The following is a 13,747-nucleotide window of genomic DNA, read 5'->3' as shown; positions in this document are numbered from 1 at the left end:
GGGAGAAAAGTGTACCAGGGTCTTCTTGTGGTTGTCCATGTGAGTGGCTCACACCTGAAAGGAAGGATTCATTTATTTCTTAATTTCAAAATGTATTCACACAATTTCATTTGACTGTGTGTTTTACTAGACATGCTGAATTTCAGTGGCAAAAAAACAGCCTTTTTAGCAAGACTTAAAAATTACCATGAAAGCATAGAAGGCAAAGCATAAAATGCACTTTCTTTTAATCATGAAGCAGGAAAAGCAGTAAATATTTGACTAGTTATCCATACTGTTTGTCCCTGAAATGCAGAAAAGAAGAGACTTTCAAACTATTGTATATAAAGAGCTTAGACTTTAAAAGTCAGATTTTAACAGCATATCAGAAGTCTTTCCCATCAGCTGTTCAAACTGTCACTTCATTTGGAGAGCCTAGCACTTGATTTTCTACCTATCTGCTGATTCAGCTACACTATTTGAAGTGTTGCTAAAAGTTCAGGTCCTGCAATAATGATTGTGATAAAAAGTCAACAACTAATACCTCAAGAAAGTACATGAACTTGAAAATCACTGTAGTGTGGGAAAGAAAACACTATTTTGATATGTGTAAATTTAGTGGAAAATAGATAAAAAGCCAATGATCCTATTTCACAAACCAAATGTAACTATAAATATGGAGATACTTTTTTTTTTAGGGGGCAGGAAACATATTAACACTTCAGAGAAGCAAAATCACAACTATTTTGCTATTTCAAGAAGTTGAATTTTAGGAAGGTTGATGCAGCTAAGCCAAAAAAGCAAGGCTTACGCCCTGAGAATGTAGGTAGTCCACAGTCCTGGTGATGGTGCACAGCACAGCGCTGGCTTCCCGCTCTGAGAAACACTTCTGCCGAAGGATGCGGTCCAGCAGCTCGCCTCCCCGCATCAGCTCCATCACCAGGTACACGAACTTCCCATCGTCATAGACCTGGAACAGTAACACAATAAATGCATTCATTGTATAAACGTATTGTATAAATACATCTTGGACCCATCTACTTGGTAAAGGTTGGTCCTTTAACCACAGTGTTGGCTTGCTTGTGTGTGAAGTTGCAAGAAGAAGCTATCAGCAAATGTGTGGGAAATGGGCTCCTTATGCTCAACAACTAAAAAGAAAACTTTATAAAATTACTTAAATCATTACTTTTTTCTGATGTCTTTAGCAGTTCGCTGATTTGTCCACAAAGAAATGTAGCTTTCCTGGTTTTCTGTCATGTCAACACAGCAGGCTCAGCTGTTAAAAACAGCACCACTCCACACAGCTTCAAATGTCTGCTGGCTCTCATCCAAGCATTCTTCTCAGTAGCGTTCTCTCTTTCCACTTCCACAGAGTAACATTTGCCATTTCAAATATCAATATTTCCCTTTGACTAATGATCAGCTAAAGAGCTGTATTATACTGTTGGCCAACACTTGCATCTAATGGTATTTTTTAGTTTATATTTGCAGATCTGGTGAATATATTGTTGATATCCGCTTGCAAGACATATTTACATTCAATGTCAATGGCAGTTGGTAAAAGACATTTTATCATTTAAATTGGAGGACAACCATTTTCATGTCATCATCCTTTATCTGGACTGCAATAATAGGTGGTGTTATAGTCATCAATGCTAAATGTTTTTGGAAAGGAATATAAAAACCTAATTTTTCACAGATTTTGAGATACTCTTTAACACTTTGGAATTAGGTGAGACTTTTCTGAGGGCATGTGATTAGGAGATTCTCATATACTTTCTAAAGGTCTAAACCATAATGTACTGGCCACTGACACAAGCAGAGTTTTGTTCTGTAAACTCTGAATTTGACATGGTGTGGACAATCTTAGGTGAGACTTCAGGCAGCTAAAGTAAAGCACCTCTGACTAAAGGCCATTACTTCATTTAAGCATAGTGAAGGATTATTTTTTCATGTGAAATGCTGATGAAAAATACCTTAATGACTTCTCATGCTGCTGGAGTAGAAGGCAAATAGTCCCTGGCATTAAAACACTATTGAGGGAAGTCCTAGTGACTCTGTGAGCTCTCCTCTTCCCAGCAAAGCAGATAGCACAGGCTACACAGGAATGGCTGCTGCTTGAGAAAGATCATCCCCCAGCCCAGAAGCACTGCTGTGTGTATTCAGCAGTGCCCCAAAACACCCACCTAGGAAGATCTCCTTTTAAATAGTGCTGCAAATCCAAACCCATTTTTCATTCTTCAGCACTGTGCCCCCTTGGTTTTATTTACAGTTTGTTAGCTAGAACTGGAGAATGCATAACCTGACCAGTCTTTCCAAACACTATCCAGTAATTGGTTAAGTCATGTTTTTCTCCTTGATTTCCATGGGTAAGGTTTTAGCTTGGACCTTCAACTGAAGAATTTTCCAGACATGAACAAATAAGTGAGCCTGACTAGAAGGTGAAAATCATTTAATGCTGAAGTGCTCATAGACTACTCACATCTTTAAGAGTAATGATGTTTGGATGCTGTCCATATCGCAAGAGTATCTCAATTTCTTCAGAGGGGTCTCTCTTGCTCTTATCAATTATCTGGAACAAAGGAAGGACAGTGTAGTCAAATACCAGTTAGCAGCACTAAGTACAAAACAACCAACTCCTACAGTTTAAACAAATTACTATTCAAAATTCTTCTATTAATTCTATGAGAGGACAGCTCAAACCATGTGCAATTGACAGCCATGCTGAACTGCCTGCCAAAGCCAGATGGAGCAATAATTGGTTTAGATTCTGGAGGCGTAGGTCCTCTTTTTGATGCCTACAGTTCTGTTTACCCATAAATAATGGCAGTTACAAGAAGTGTCATTTAGAAATCGAACAAATACCTCTTTGACAGAAGAAAATGACAGAATTGTAATATTGGCATATGCTTGTATATATGCTGATAAATTAATAGAAATTAATTGTCATATATATTTGTCAGAAATGAAAATGTATGTGAAAATGTATGGACATTTTCTGTCAGGGGAGATTTGAATTGAAATTATTGGTAATCATTTGACTCTTTGGGCCAAGCTGTTATGGTGAACAACAGGGTGACCAGACATTGTATTTGGCCATGTAACCAAACTCTCTACACATTCCTAAACTGGAAAGAAATCTGCTTCATAGATCGCTTCTATGTAGTCAGTGTCTTTTGTCTTATTAGAAAATATACTGAGACATGCACAGTTTTCAGTTTTGTAGCAACAGGTCTTAGAAAAACATGACATCTGCTGCTTAGAGAGCATCACTGCATGGAAAGCCAGCTATCAGGAGATCACTGACTTCTCCTCAGTGAAGAATCACTGAGGTACCTATATTTGCCATGTCAGGCCAAGAGCTTTAGTCATTTGTCCAGTTGAGAGCACTGAATAATGTTTCTCACTTTGCAGATTTAAATGATAAATATGGAACAAAAAATAAGCATAAGGGAAGTCTCTGCATTTTGGAATCTCAAGAGTAACTGCACAGGAAATCAGCAGACTCATTCTACTAGAAACAGCAGTACACTAGGAATAGGAGTACACTATTTTGGCTGTACTTCTTATTCCTAGAAAACAACAGCAGTACTTTTGAATAACAGGTTTACCAAAGTGGAATGGGTGGTATTTTCAGAAAATTATTTCCACTATTGCCTTGGATTTCAAGGCTTCCAAACTTAAATGTGGTACGCTCTCTCCAAGAGTTAGGCACAGAGCACAAATTTAAAATGATGATGTTAGCAGGGAAAAAACAGCTTTTTGAAAATCTCTTTTGCTAATGAGGATAAATGCCTGCCTGCTTTTTTATAAAATACATGCATTTTTCATGGTTTATTTATAGTGATACAAATTCAAGTACATGAGTAGAATCTTATGCATTGGCCATAATAATGCATAACTGAATATAAATCAGAGGTTTCATAGTAACCATGACTGGCATGTATGTGTAGTGATAATGATGGCCAGTAATTGTCCTTGGCTCAGGTATGCCTCTGAAGCCATATCAGTGATTTGATTCTGAATTAATAGAAATGTGACAAATGAAAGTGCAACAGGCAGCTGATGCAGGTAAATGGTTGTTGTCCACATTTTAATAAATAAAGGAGAACCTCAAGAATAGGTGAATTAAATACAAATTTCTGCTGTTGTTGTCCCAGTTTAGTTGAGACATTATCAAGAAGCCAACAAAGCCCCAATTGACTGACTCCCTGTGAGTACAACCACCGTGACTGAATGTGTCCCACTCAACCAGTAAGCCTAACATACAAAAAGATCCCCAGGGCCACTTCCTTGGCTACACTGATAAACCTCTTGTCCAGTTACTGGAGCAACTCACTCATGCCCCTGATAGCATCTGCTGGCCTTGTACAAACCAGCAGAACCTACTGTGGCAAGTATTACCACCAGTGTGAAGTACCACTATCACTGTGCTGCTGTACCAAGCTATATATTCCAGATTCCTTTTCTGTTGCAGTTCCCTGTGAAAGCAAATATTCAGAGCTATGGAAAATTATAAGTGGCTATTAATAATGCAGAACTATAAATGCATATATTAGGCCTAAAAAAATTCCAAACCAAAAATAGTCTCAGCTATTGACAAAACTAAAACCAACATAACCCAAAGCACTCTGCTACTGATGTAGTAGCAACAGCAGCAGATGACATTTAATGCTTCTAACTCACAATACGCAATGTAGATACAAATTGAAGACAGTCCCACTTAATATGCATTCTTTTTGTTTTAATGTGTGTGCAACCTGTGATACCCTGATTACATAGACAAACTGCCCCAAACCACACCACAAATCACTGTCAGAGCTGTGAAGGGACCTGCAAAATTCCTCTCAGTCCCTGGACAGTCTAATTGGACAGACCAGAACCATTTTTCTCCTCCACAGCAAGAGATTGTCACCCTGCCAATGCCTCTCTTCAGTGTCCCTGGGACTTACACTTGGCCCATGACTGCTAAAGAGGCAGAGGAGGTGTCTGCTGCAACTTCACCAGAAATCCCTCTGCAGCTCAGATTGGCTGCAGTATGCACTGTTTCTTTATTTGTATGTTGCAATGGCCACAGCAGTCCATTAGATATGCCCACAGCTCCATTGCTATGCTCAGTTCTGATCTTTCTTTTCACAAAGTCATAAGTTGGAAAAGATCTCTTGAGGTCAGCAAGTCCAACAACTAACCCAGCATTGCCAAGTCCATCACAAAACCAAAGTGCCATATCTACATGTCTCTTAAATGCCTCCAGGGATGGTGTCTTCACTCTTTCCTTGGGCAGTCTGTGCAGTGATTTATAACACTTTCAGAGAGTTTTTTGGTGTGCTGTTAAATCCACCCAGAATTTCATGTGGTAAAAAAGAGCATTTGCCACCCCACTCCCTGTTTCCACTGAGACACTGTATTTTGCATGAATACAGCCTCTTCTCTGTTCCCCTCTGGGAGAGCCCATGAATGTCCTGCAGCTCTTCCAGTGCAAGCAATGATGTCTTTTCTTTAGGAAACTAATTTTGATTTGAATTCAACTAAAATGTACATATAAATATTCTCTATTACAGAATTAAGGGAAGATCTCAGCTACTAGTCCTGAGAATTTGAGTGATATGTTATGATGCTACTTTTCTATTTCTCTCTTTAGATATTTGGTGAAGAAGACCAACTCAAAAAGCCACCATAATGTATAAGAAACTTAACTGAAAATGTAACATGAGCTCTACTGTACCCTGGCCCAGCAGAGCTGTGACGCACAAAGGTCGTCCATTGCCCTTCAGAAGAGAAAGAAACTGAGCCATAAAGAAAATAGACTTTTTTCTGTGCAATGGACACCCAGGGATTGTTCAGAAACTTGTCTGTGTCAAACAGTGTATGAAAGAATTTCAGAGTAAAATGTGCTCAGCACAGTCGATACTGTCATTTGTTCTGACAGGGGATTTGTTTGTTCTTTAACTATCACATCCTTTGTGTGACTAACTGACTAACTGAAAGGAAAAGGTGCATTTTCTTTCCTCAGTGGGATTTAGGGTAATAACCTCATGATATTTTATGAGTCAAGCTCCTTTAAAGGACAATACTGAATGCTACTCTATTAAGGAAGAAAGGAGCAGGACAGAATACTTTCAAAATCTCAATGAACACATCTGTCCAGTTTTTACAAGTCCTTCTACAAGACTTCTGCATGGAAAAAATCATCTAATTCTTCTTTACTAATGGGTTTTCAATGGATTTAGGCTTGCCAGAGCAGACTAATGAGTATAAAAGAGAGTATCAATAAAATTCTGTGTGGGTAAAGCCTTGCTGAAATTGGCACAGCAACTAAATTGACAGTATATATATATTTGCTTGCTGCCTTTCTGTGAAGGTATTTGCATGCTTCCAACTGTGTAGATAAACCTCTTCTTCTGGACCTAGTTATGCCATCAGCAGATGTTGGAGCCTTCAGCTGTTTGATACCACCCACCGAGTAGGACTTACAGCCCTTACATACCTGCCAAAGAAATGGTACATGTGAGCACTTCCTAATCCACTTTCAGTGAACCAGCCCTGCTAATAAAAATTGCCTTTTCCAACACTGAAATTAACCTGAATGACGGTTCATGAGAAGAATGGAGGATGGTTGGGTTTCTCACGTGAAGTTCTCCATCACTACAGTTATGAGATTGGAAAAAGGCAAGAGGTGGGAGGAGACAGTGTAACTACCTTTGCTGTCTGGAAAATGAACAGCCTAAAAGAAAAGGTGAGAAAGAAGCAAGAGAGTGAGAAAAAGGACTGCAAAAAACAATGGATACACTGACGGGAAGAGCAGTGATAGTAGCCTGAGGAGAAAGGATGGGGCTCTGGCCAGGCTATGCTCAAGCTAGCAGCAAGGAAACTGCTCTGTTGGGCCTTTCTGTGCTGGGGAGAAAGGACCTTGTGCCTCTTTAATGACCAAACAATTAAATGATCTTTTAATCTGCCTTATCTTCAACTGCCCCAAGTGACCTTTCCTGGCAGCTGAAACTGAGATACCAGAGTGTGAACTTCGGCAGCTGAGCTGCTGGTACAGTCCCAGTTCCAGCTGCAGCAACACAAAGTCCAGCAGAAGGTAGGGCAGACACCTGGGCATTGTTATAACTTGTGCAGCCACAGCTGAGGCTGCCAGTGCATTAAGGCAGTGGGATGATGTAAAGCTCCTTTTGACCAGCACTAGGGAATGTTGAATGGCTTTGTGGAAAAAGCATGGAGGAGGAAGGGAGTTTTATATGCTTTTTAAAACAGCTTTTTTTTTTTTTTTTTTTTTTTTTCTGTTATATGCAGTTTTTTCTATAGTCTGTTTGGAAAGTAAGCATAGGTTAATCTCCTTTAAGAACAGATTCATTACATAGTGTGATGTGATAGTCTCTGTAAAAATCCTTTCCTTTTTCAGGGAAGGAAATGATGAGCGAAAGGAAAATTAATTTTGTGTCCCTTTGCACATTATATCTACATTGTGATGTATTTGAAAATTCAGGGCACCACTAGTGAAACTGACTATAAGTGGGATTTGCTTCTCTTCTGAAAAAAGGAGGTGTGACAGCACACAGATTTTAACCTGACAGTTTCATCTACAATACTTTCCAATGAAAGTGTCACACAGAGAGAGTTCTTCAGTTCTCTGCTGCTGGAAAATGTACAGGTTTCCATTTCAGTAATATTTCCTCCTAAAAATAAGGTCTATTCATGCCAAGCATCTGTTTTAATTTGGTTCCTTTTTTGATGTCAAATAACTCAAGCTGGATGAAAATCACTGCAGAAAGGCTAATATTATTTAAAAGAACATGGTATAATTTTAAATTTAAGAGGCCTCCAAGGAGAACTTTTCCAGGCCTAATAGTTTCTGAGGGACTATTTGCTGTGCTATTAGTTTTGATTGGCTTCAGAAATTCATTCCCTCTACCCATGTATAAATCTTTCAGGAAAATAGTGAAAAATTACTATTAAGAAGAAGCATGCCTAATTAGCAATACTTTTCTGAAATAAGGACTGCCCATCTGATCAAGCTGTGCAGGTGAGACATTAAACATTTCTGCACACAGAGCACACCCACTTGCTGACACCGTCTGCTGACTTAGTACTCCTAAGCTGTCAGCTGGAACTGTTAATTAACTGCTCTTGTTAATTAGCACTTATATGGTAGCACATATTTTCTAAGCAGAGCAGAAACATTACCAAATTTATTTCAATAGCACCCATGAAACAGAAAAGCTCATTTTAGGGAGAAGTCTTCATTTCTGGAAGCAGAATAATTTAGTGGGAAAGGCTCTGCACTCAGTCTGCTCCGCTCAGCACAAAACCTTGGATCAGACTGATGAGTTTTCAGTCCATAAAATAACTGCAAGGCGGCTCTCACCTTCTACAGAAAGCTTCAGATATGGAAACCAGTGAATCATATTCAGAACTTATAAAGGGGAAAAATTATTACATCAGTATGGAAGACAAATGCAAGAAACATAATTTGAATGGCCCCAAAAGAGAAACAGAGGCACAAAGGACCAAATTCTGTCCAAAATACTTTAGGTATTTGGCAAGCAAATTAGCAAAGAGAAACATGATATTATTAAGCTGTAGAAGAACTGCTGCCTGATCCCAGGTCTCAGAAAAGATCTAGTTAGCAGAGAGAAATACCATATTCTCACATTCTTCAGAGGTTCAGCCATGCCAAGGGAAGAGACACCGAGAGCTTTGTGACTAAATGGGAAGGAGGCTGCAGGAATCCTTGCACCAGAGATTTACAACTCTTCACATTTAAGATTTGCTTAGAAACTGAGATTAAAAGGTGGCCTGCATACATTTCTGTATTTCTGCCTGCCCTCTCTGAATATTTTGTTAAGAATTTAAGCAGTGCTTCGACCCTATTTACCCCAAAAGTCAGCAATGGCTCTTGCTGCTAGAAACAAGCTGGCTACTTGTAGAAATGCTCAAGCCACTCCTGCCTCTCTGCCCTGCCCTCTCCCATGTCCTTCCAGCAGAACCCAGCACTTTGTATTGGTGTAGCCTTTCTGAAGCTGTAGCTGCAGCTATTCTAGCAGTGTCTCCTTGGAGAACTGATTTATTTCTTTGGGGAGACTATCTGGCAGAAAGCATTGAATCAGAGAATATGCTGTGTTGGAAGGGACCTCTCAGGAACATTGAGTCAAACTCCTATCTAAACACACTCAAAACAACAGAAAAGTGAGACCCAATGAAGCTTTGCAGGCATTCTGGAAAACCCAAATTTTAAACAATGAGGACACCATTGTGCTGCCTTCTGTTATGGTCAGCGTACATAATGACCCTGGTCCATGGTGGAAGTCAGGCCCTTTGATAAGTTTTTGGAAAGGGAAAACCAAGAAAGCCTTCAAAAATACTCTCACAGATCAGGTGTAAGATCCTCATAGACAACAATGCTGCTTCATCCATTTTACTGTAAATCATTTTCCATCACATCTAGAGGACACCCTCCATGCTGTTTGCAATCATTTTTAGTATTGCAACTAGCCCTTATTAGGGCTATTAATGCTGGTTTCTTTGCAGAGCACTCTAGAAAACAGCCCTCCCTATGCCAGTTCAGAGAAGGACAAAGATTTTTTTTGCTTAAATCTGCTCTAAAGCCTGTATCTCCTAAATGACACCCTATAGGCTTCCAGCTTTGGTGCCCCACTGCCAAAAAGCTTGAGTAAGCTTCAGACTCTGTGAGTATCTGGCCCACATTATTTCCTGATGTCCAGCTTTATAAAACAAATTTAATGAGAAAACCTGCTAAGTGTTTTCTGTAGTTTTTCAAGGTAAGAAGGGGTCTTGTACCACTGAGACTGCATTTTGTAAGGCTACATTTCCACTACTATGACAAATCCTGCTGCTTGGCATGTGAAAGGAAAGACATCTCAGTCATTTCCTTGAAGAGTTTGCTTAAACAACTGCTCTTACAATGAGACTTTTTCCCCCTGAAGTTCCCTTTTTCAGCTCCAAGACATTCTGTCTTCCCTTGCTGTCTTTAGCAGCCAAATGGTCGTCATCCATCATTTATATCACCTTAGAGATATTTATAGATTTTGATCGCATCCCACCGAGCTCTTGTCTGTCTTACATCACACATATTTGTAGTTCTCTTGATAGAGCTTGCCTTGTAACTCTTGCATATTTTCTACTACAGATTTTCTCTAATTTACAAATATTCTATATTAAACCATAGATATCAAAAGAGCACATGATCTCACAGGATTTAGTATTGCTACTCAGGTGCTACAAGAAAAACTCATTTATATGTAAGCATGTTAATAAGATAGAAATCTATAGGTCTGCATATGAACTGTATTAATAAAACTGTAACTACACTAGCAACATATTTATGAAATATTTGTCTGATGCTGGTATTCAAATATTTGTATTTCCATCCTATGAATTATTTGAAAACACTGAATAGCTGCATTACATATTCAGGGAAGGAAAGCAAATAGTAATGAAAAATTTTGACCAGACTGCAGTCAGAAACACTTTCTCAATAAAATATTGGAAAGTATCTATAAATATTGTTAGTATGATCTTGCAGAGGCAAAAATATGTGTGTTTCATAGATAATTTGATAAGCCATCTTGAGGAAGAGCAAGGACAGTTAGAGGCTAGCAGACTTTATAACGAGGTCATTGTACATGACATTATATTCTTCCTGGTGCCATTTTTTCCCCAAGTGTGAGATGTGATAGAGGCCTACTCTTACCCACACAAACCTGACTGTGACAGCCATCCAGCAAAGTCAAGGGGGGTTTGCATTGCTAGGGACTGAACAAGAGCTAAGACAGGACCTCAGCATCTGATCCATGCCCATGCAGCCCATCCTCTCTCTGGCAGAGTCCTGACAGTGCTCTGCTCCAGCAGCAGGTACCTGCTGCTAAATTTAAACGGGATGCATTACCAGTGGCTCTGGCCTGGAGACTGGTGCAGATATCCTCGGGTCTGACCTCTGTACCATGTTTTGGGGGAAAATTTTGGAGAAGCAGTGGCTGAGTACCTGCTGGTTTGACAAGCTGGCAGACTCGGGGCCAAGAAATCTGGGGTCATCTAGCAAACTTTCCATTGACCTTCCTATTTAAATCCTGATATATTTATCCATTTTCCACCAGACACTAAGTACCTCCCAAACAGACAAAAATAGATACAAAGCCTTCCCTGAAATTTCCACTGTCTGTTTCACTTTACTTACTTTTTATGGTTAAGGAGAGACAATTTTAAGCAAATCTCTCTATATCTACAGACACCTTAACTTTCAAGGAGATTTAATGATTTTTTTTTTACTCTTATTTCACTAAGTAAGTTTTGCATTTTCCTTACTGCATTCAGCACTAAACTCCTGACCTAACCATAGTACAGGCTAAGGAGAAAATGTAGAGCCACTAAATACTACTGTGTAACCTCCTACCTTCAGATCAGTGTGCAATTTTATCTACTCACACCAACCACCTAGAAACAACCAAACTAAGATCATGAACATCAACGGAAGAGGAAAATGAAGTTTAAGGAAATTGTGAAAAAACTCTGGAATTTAAATTGGTTTTGGTGACTATGTCACTCAAATAAATAAACAATAGCAAATAAATAGACATATATAACCAGTTTGATTACACAGGCCTGCTAACACTAGCTCTCCTGAATTACTGATTTCTGTTTATTGATATGCTGGTATCAAATTTTTGTAGCTAATTAAAATGCACCTTCTCTCTAGTCTGCATGCACCAAAAAATGCTAGATAGATGTGCTTTCAGTGCTTTGCAGCTACCAGAATTATACATGAGCTGTGGGATTCACTCAGGCTCTTGCAGAAACTAACTTGTATACCAGGGGCAGACACAGACTGGAACCTCTGGCTTTGCTCACAACTGTGGAACATCTGGAGCCAAACAGTTGGTTAGTACATTACAGAGATAGGGAAAAGTCATGAGATTCACGTGTCTTTCAAGATCCAAATTCCACTGTAATATTGGCATCTGCAAAGTTGGACTTGTCAATTGGGACTATCTCTACTGTATTTTTCTTCTTCAAAAGAGGGAAAAATGTATATCCTGTTTTTAGGATATACAACCTAGTTTTTTGCCTTGCCTCTAACAGCATGGAGGTACTGAAGACCCACAAGACTTAACCAGCCGGATATTCTGGAGAAAAAGCCAGTTGCCATTAAGGTGTTGAATCTGGCATCTAAATCACCTACCTCTGCAATATTGGGGGTAGAATTGGCTCAGCTGCAGAAATTTCTACTTGGCTATTATCCACCAGTAATCTCTGCTGTGGGTCAGGAGTCAATCTGAATAGACAAACCTTTAGAAACTGGGAGATCAAATGAAGTCCTTTTGTAACTTAATCTGGCATCAGTAAGAAGCACATCCAAAAATCCAGCTTAAAAGCTTCACTAGTGCTCCAAGCTTGAAAGCTGTGAAATAGTTTTAAGTAAAGAAAAACATTTGGAATATGCTAATTGCATCACATCTCTGGAAGGTTTTGAAAAATCTGATTCACCAAGTATTCTGAACTCCAAACAAGAGCTCTTAATCTGTTTAGGCTTCCATTTTAAACCTTCTCCCACCCACAGAAACCCCTACCATCTCCTCTATCATTATTCTTTTACTTAATTAATTTATTTTCAATAGATAGTGATGTGACTTAATAGTTTGATCTTATTTTCCTGTGCTTCTGACCTCACCATTACATTTATACCCATGTAAAGTTTGTAACTACAACTACAATGCCAGTTCTCTTTGCTATTAAAAACCATTAGGCCTGCTGTAGTCAAGATGATCAATATTATAGCAGAAGAATCTTAAACACAGTAGTCCATCCAAGGAGAAACGCTCTTTTTTTCCCATCTCTCTTCTTTCTACCAGAAGCATCCATCTCAGAATATTCTGTGATTCAGAAGAATGAACAAATCCTTACTTGTGTTTCAGAGCTTTTTACTTTTTTTCACTTGGGAAAGAGATGAAGAGAAAGTTAAGAGTAAAATTTTAAAAGCTCCTCAGAGTATGTACGTGCAAGTAGAATATGATACATGGATTTGCTAAACCAACATCTACCTGCACTGACCTAGATAGGTGGTTACTAGTTTCAGGGTAGACTCAATTTGCAGGAAATTTGGCTGTCTACAGGGTTTTCTCTTGCAGGGTAGTGAAATGCTCTCAGAAGTGGAGATATGTCTGAATTCTGAAATATTGCACTTAGGAGCCTGAGGGCATGTCTAAAATAGCTTTAGAGTTTATTATTAGCATTTCATTTTTACTGATGACATGGAAGAAGAGGGAATAGGTTGCAAGAAAACTCTTTTCTTCAGCAGGCTCCATGATTGGATTTACAGAGGCAGTACAGCTGCCTACAGAGGCAGAGAGGTGTCTGGGGGAAATTCCAAAAGCTCCTCAGTGAGCAACGTGCCTAATCTCAGTCAGCTCTGAAAAGAGTGAAACTCCAGACCTGTTCAAATGCTTTTACAACACCAGTAAAGAACTTCTTTGCACTGCTAGACATCTAATTACCTCTACAAGATGCTCTCCAATTAGTAGCAGATGGCCAGCAAAAGGAAAAGGGATGAAGTGTTTTGCATTTTATTAAGTATGTTCTGCTTCTGGGCTAGGAAAGGTTTTACTTTTTTGGCTGTGGCTCTGACTCAAGTTTCTCTGGCCAGGTAATTTCCTGACTCAGTAAGACACCATGGAACAATAGCAAACAAGGTGAGGGGCAGGCTCCATGGGAGGATTATTTATTTACACAGTGACAGGGTGTGTGTCTCCCT

The 13,747-nt window shown here is 39.2% G+C and overlaps 1 protein-coding gene across 3 annotated transcripts in view; it reads right to left on the bottom strand.

The window, feature by feature from the left end:
* The window catches only part of RPS6KA2 (ribosomal protein S6 kinase A2), a 285,833-nt gene that overhangs the window by 15,712 nt on the left and 256,374 nt on the right, over positions 1-13,747 (bottom strand). For all 3 annotated transcript variants that reach the window (XM_072927167.1, XM_030268399.4, XM_002188307.7), the window contains 2 exons: positions 2,462-2,551; positions 791-949 (listed from right to left, as the gene is read on the bottom strand). In XM_072927167.1, coding sequence (XP_072783268.1) covers positions 791-949; positions 2,462-2,551 — 249 coding nt within the window. The remainder of the gene's footprint in view (positions 1-790; positions 950-2,461; positions 2,552-13,747) is intronic.

The sequence above is a fragment of the Taeniopygia guttata genome, chromosome 3 (assembly GCF_048771995.1).
Source record: "Taeniopygia guttata chromosome 3, bTaeGut7.mat, whole genome shotgun sequence".
In the NCBI taxonomy this organism is placed as follows: Eukaryota; Metazoa; Chordata; class Aves; order Passeriformes; family Estrildidae; genus Taeniopygia; species Taeniopygia guttata.
The sequence above is the reverse complement of the archived record's forward strand: the minus strand, read 5'-3'. Positions and strand labels throughout refer to the sequence as shown.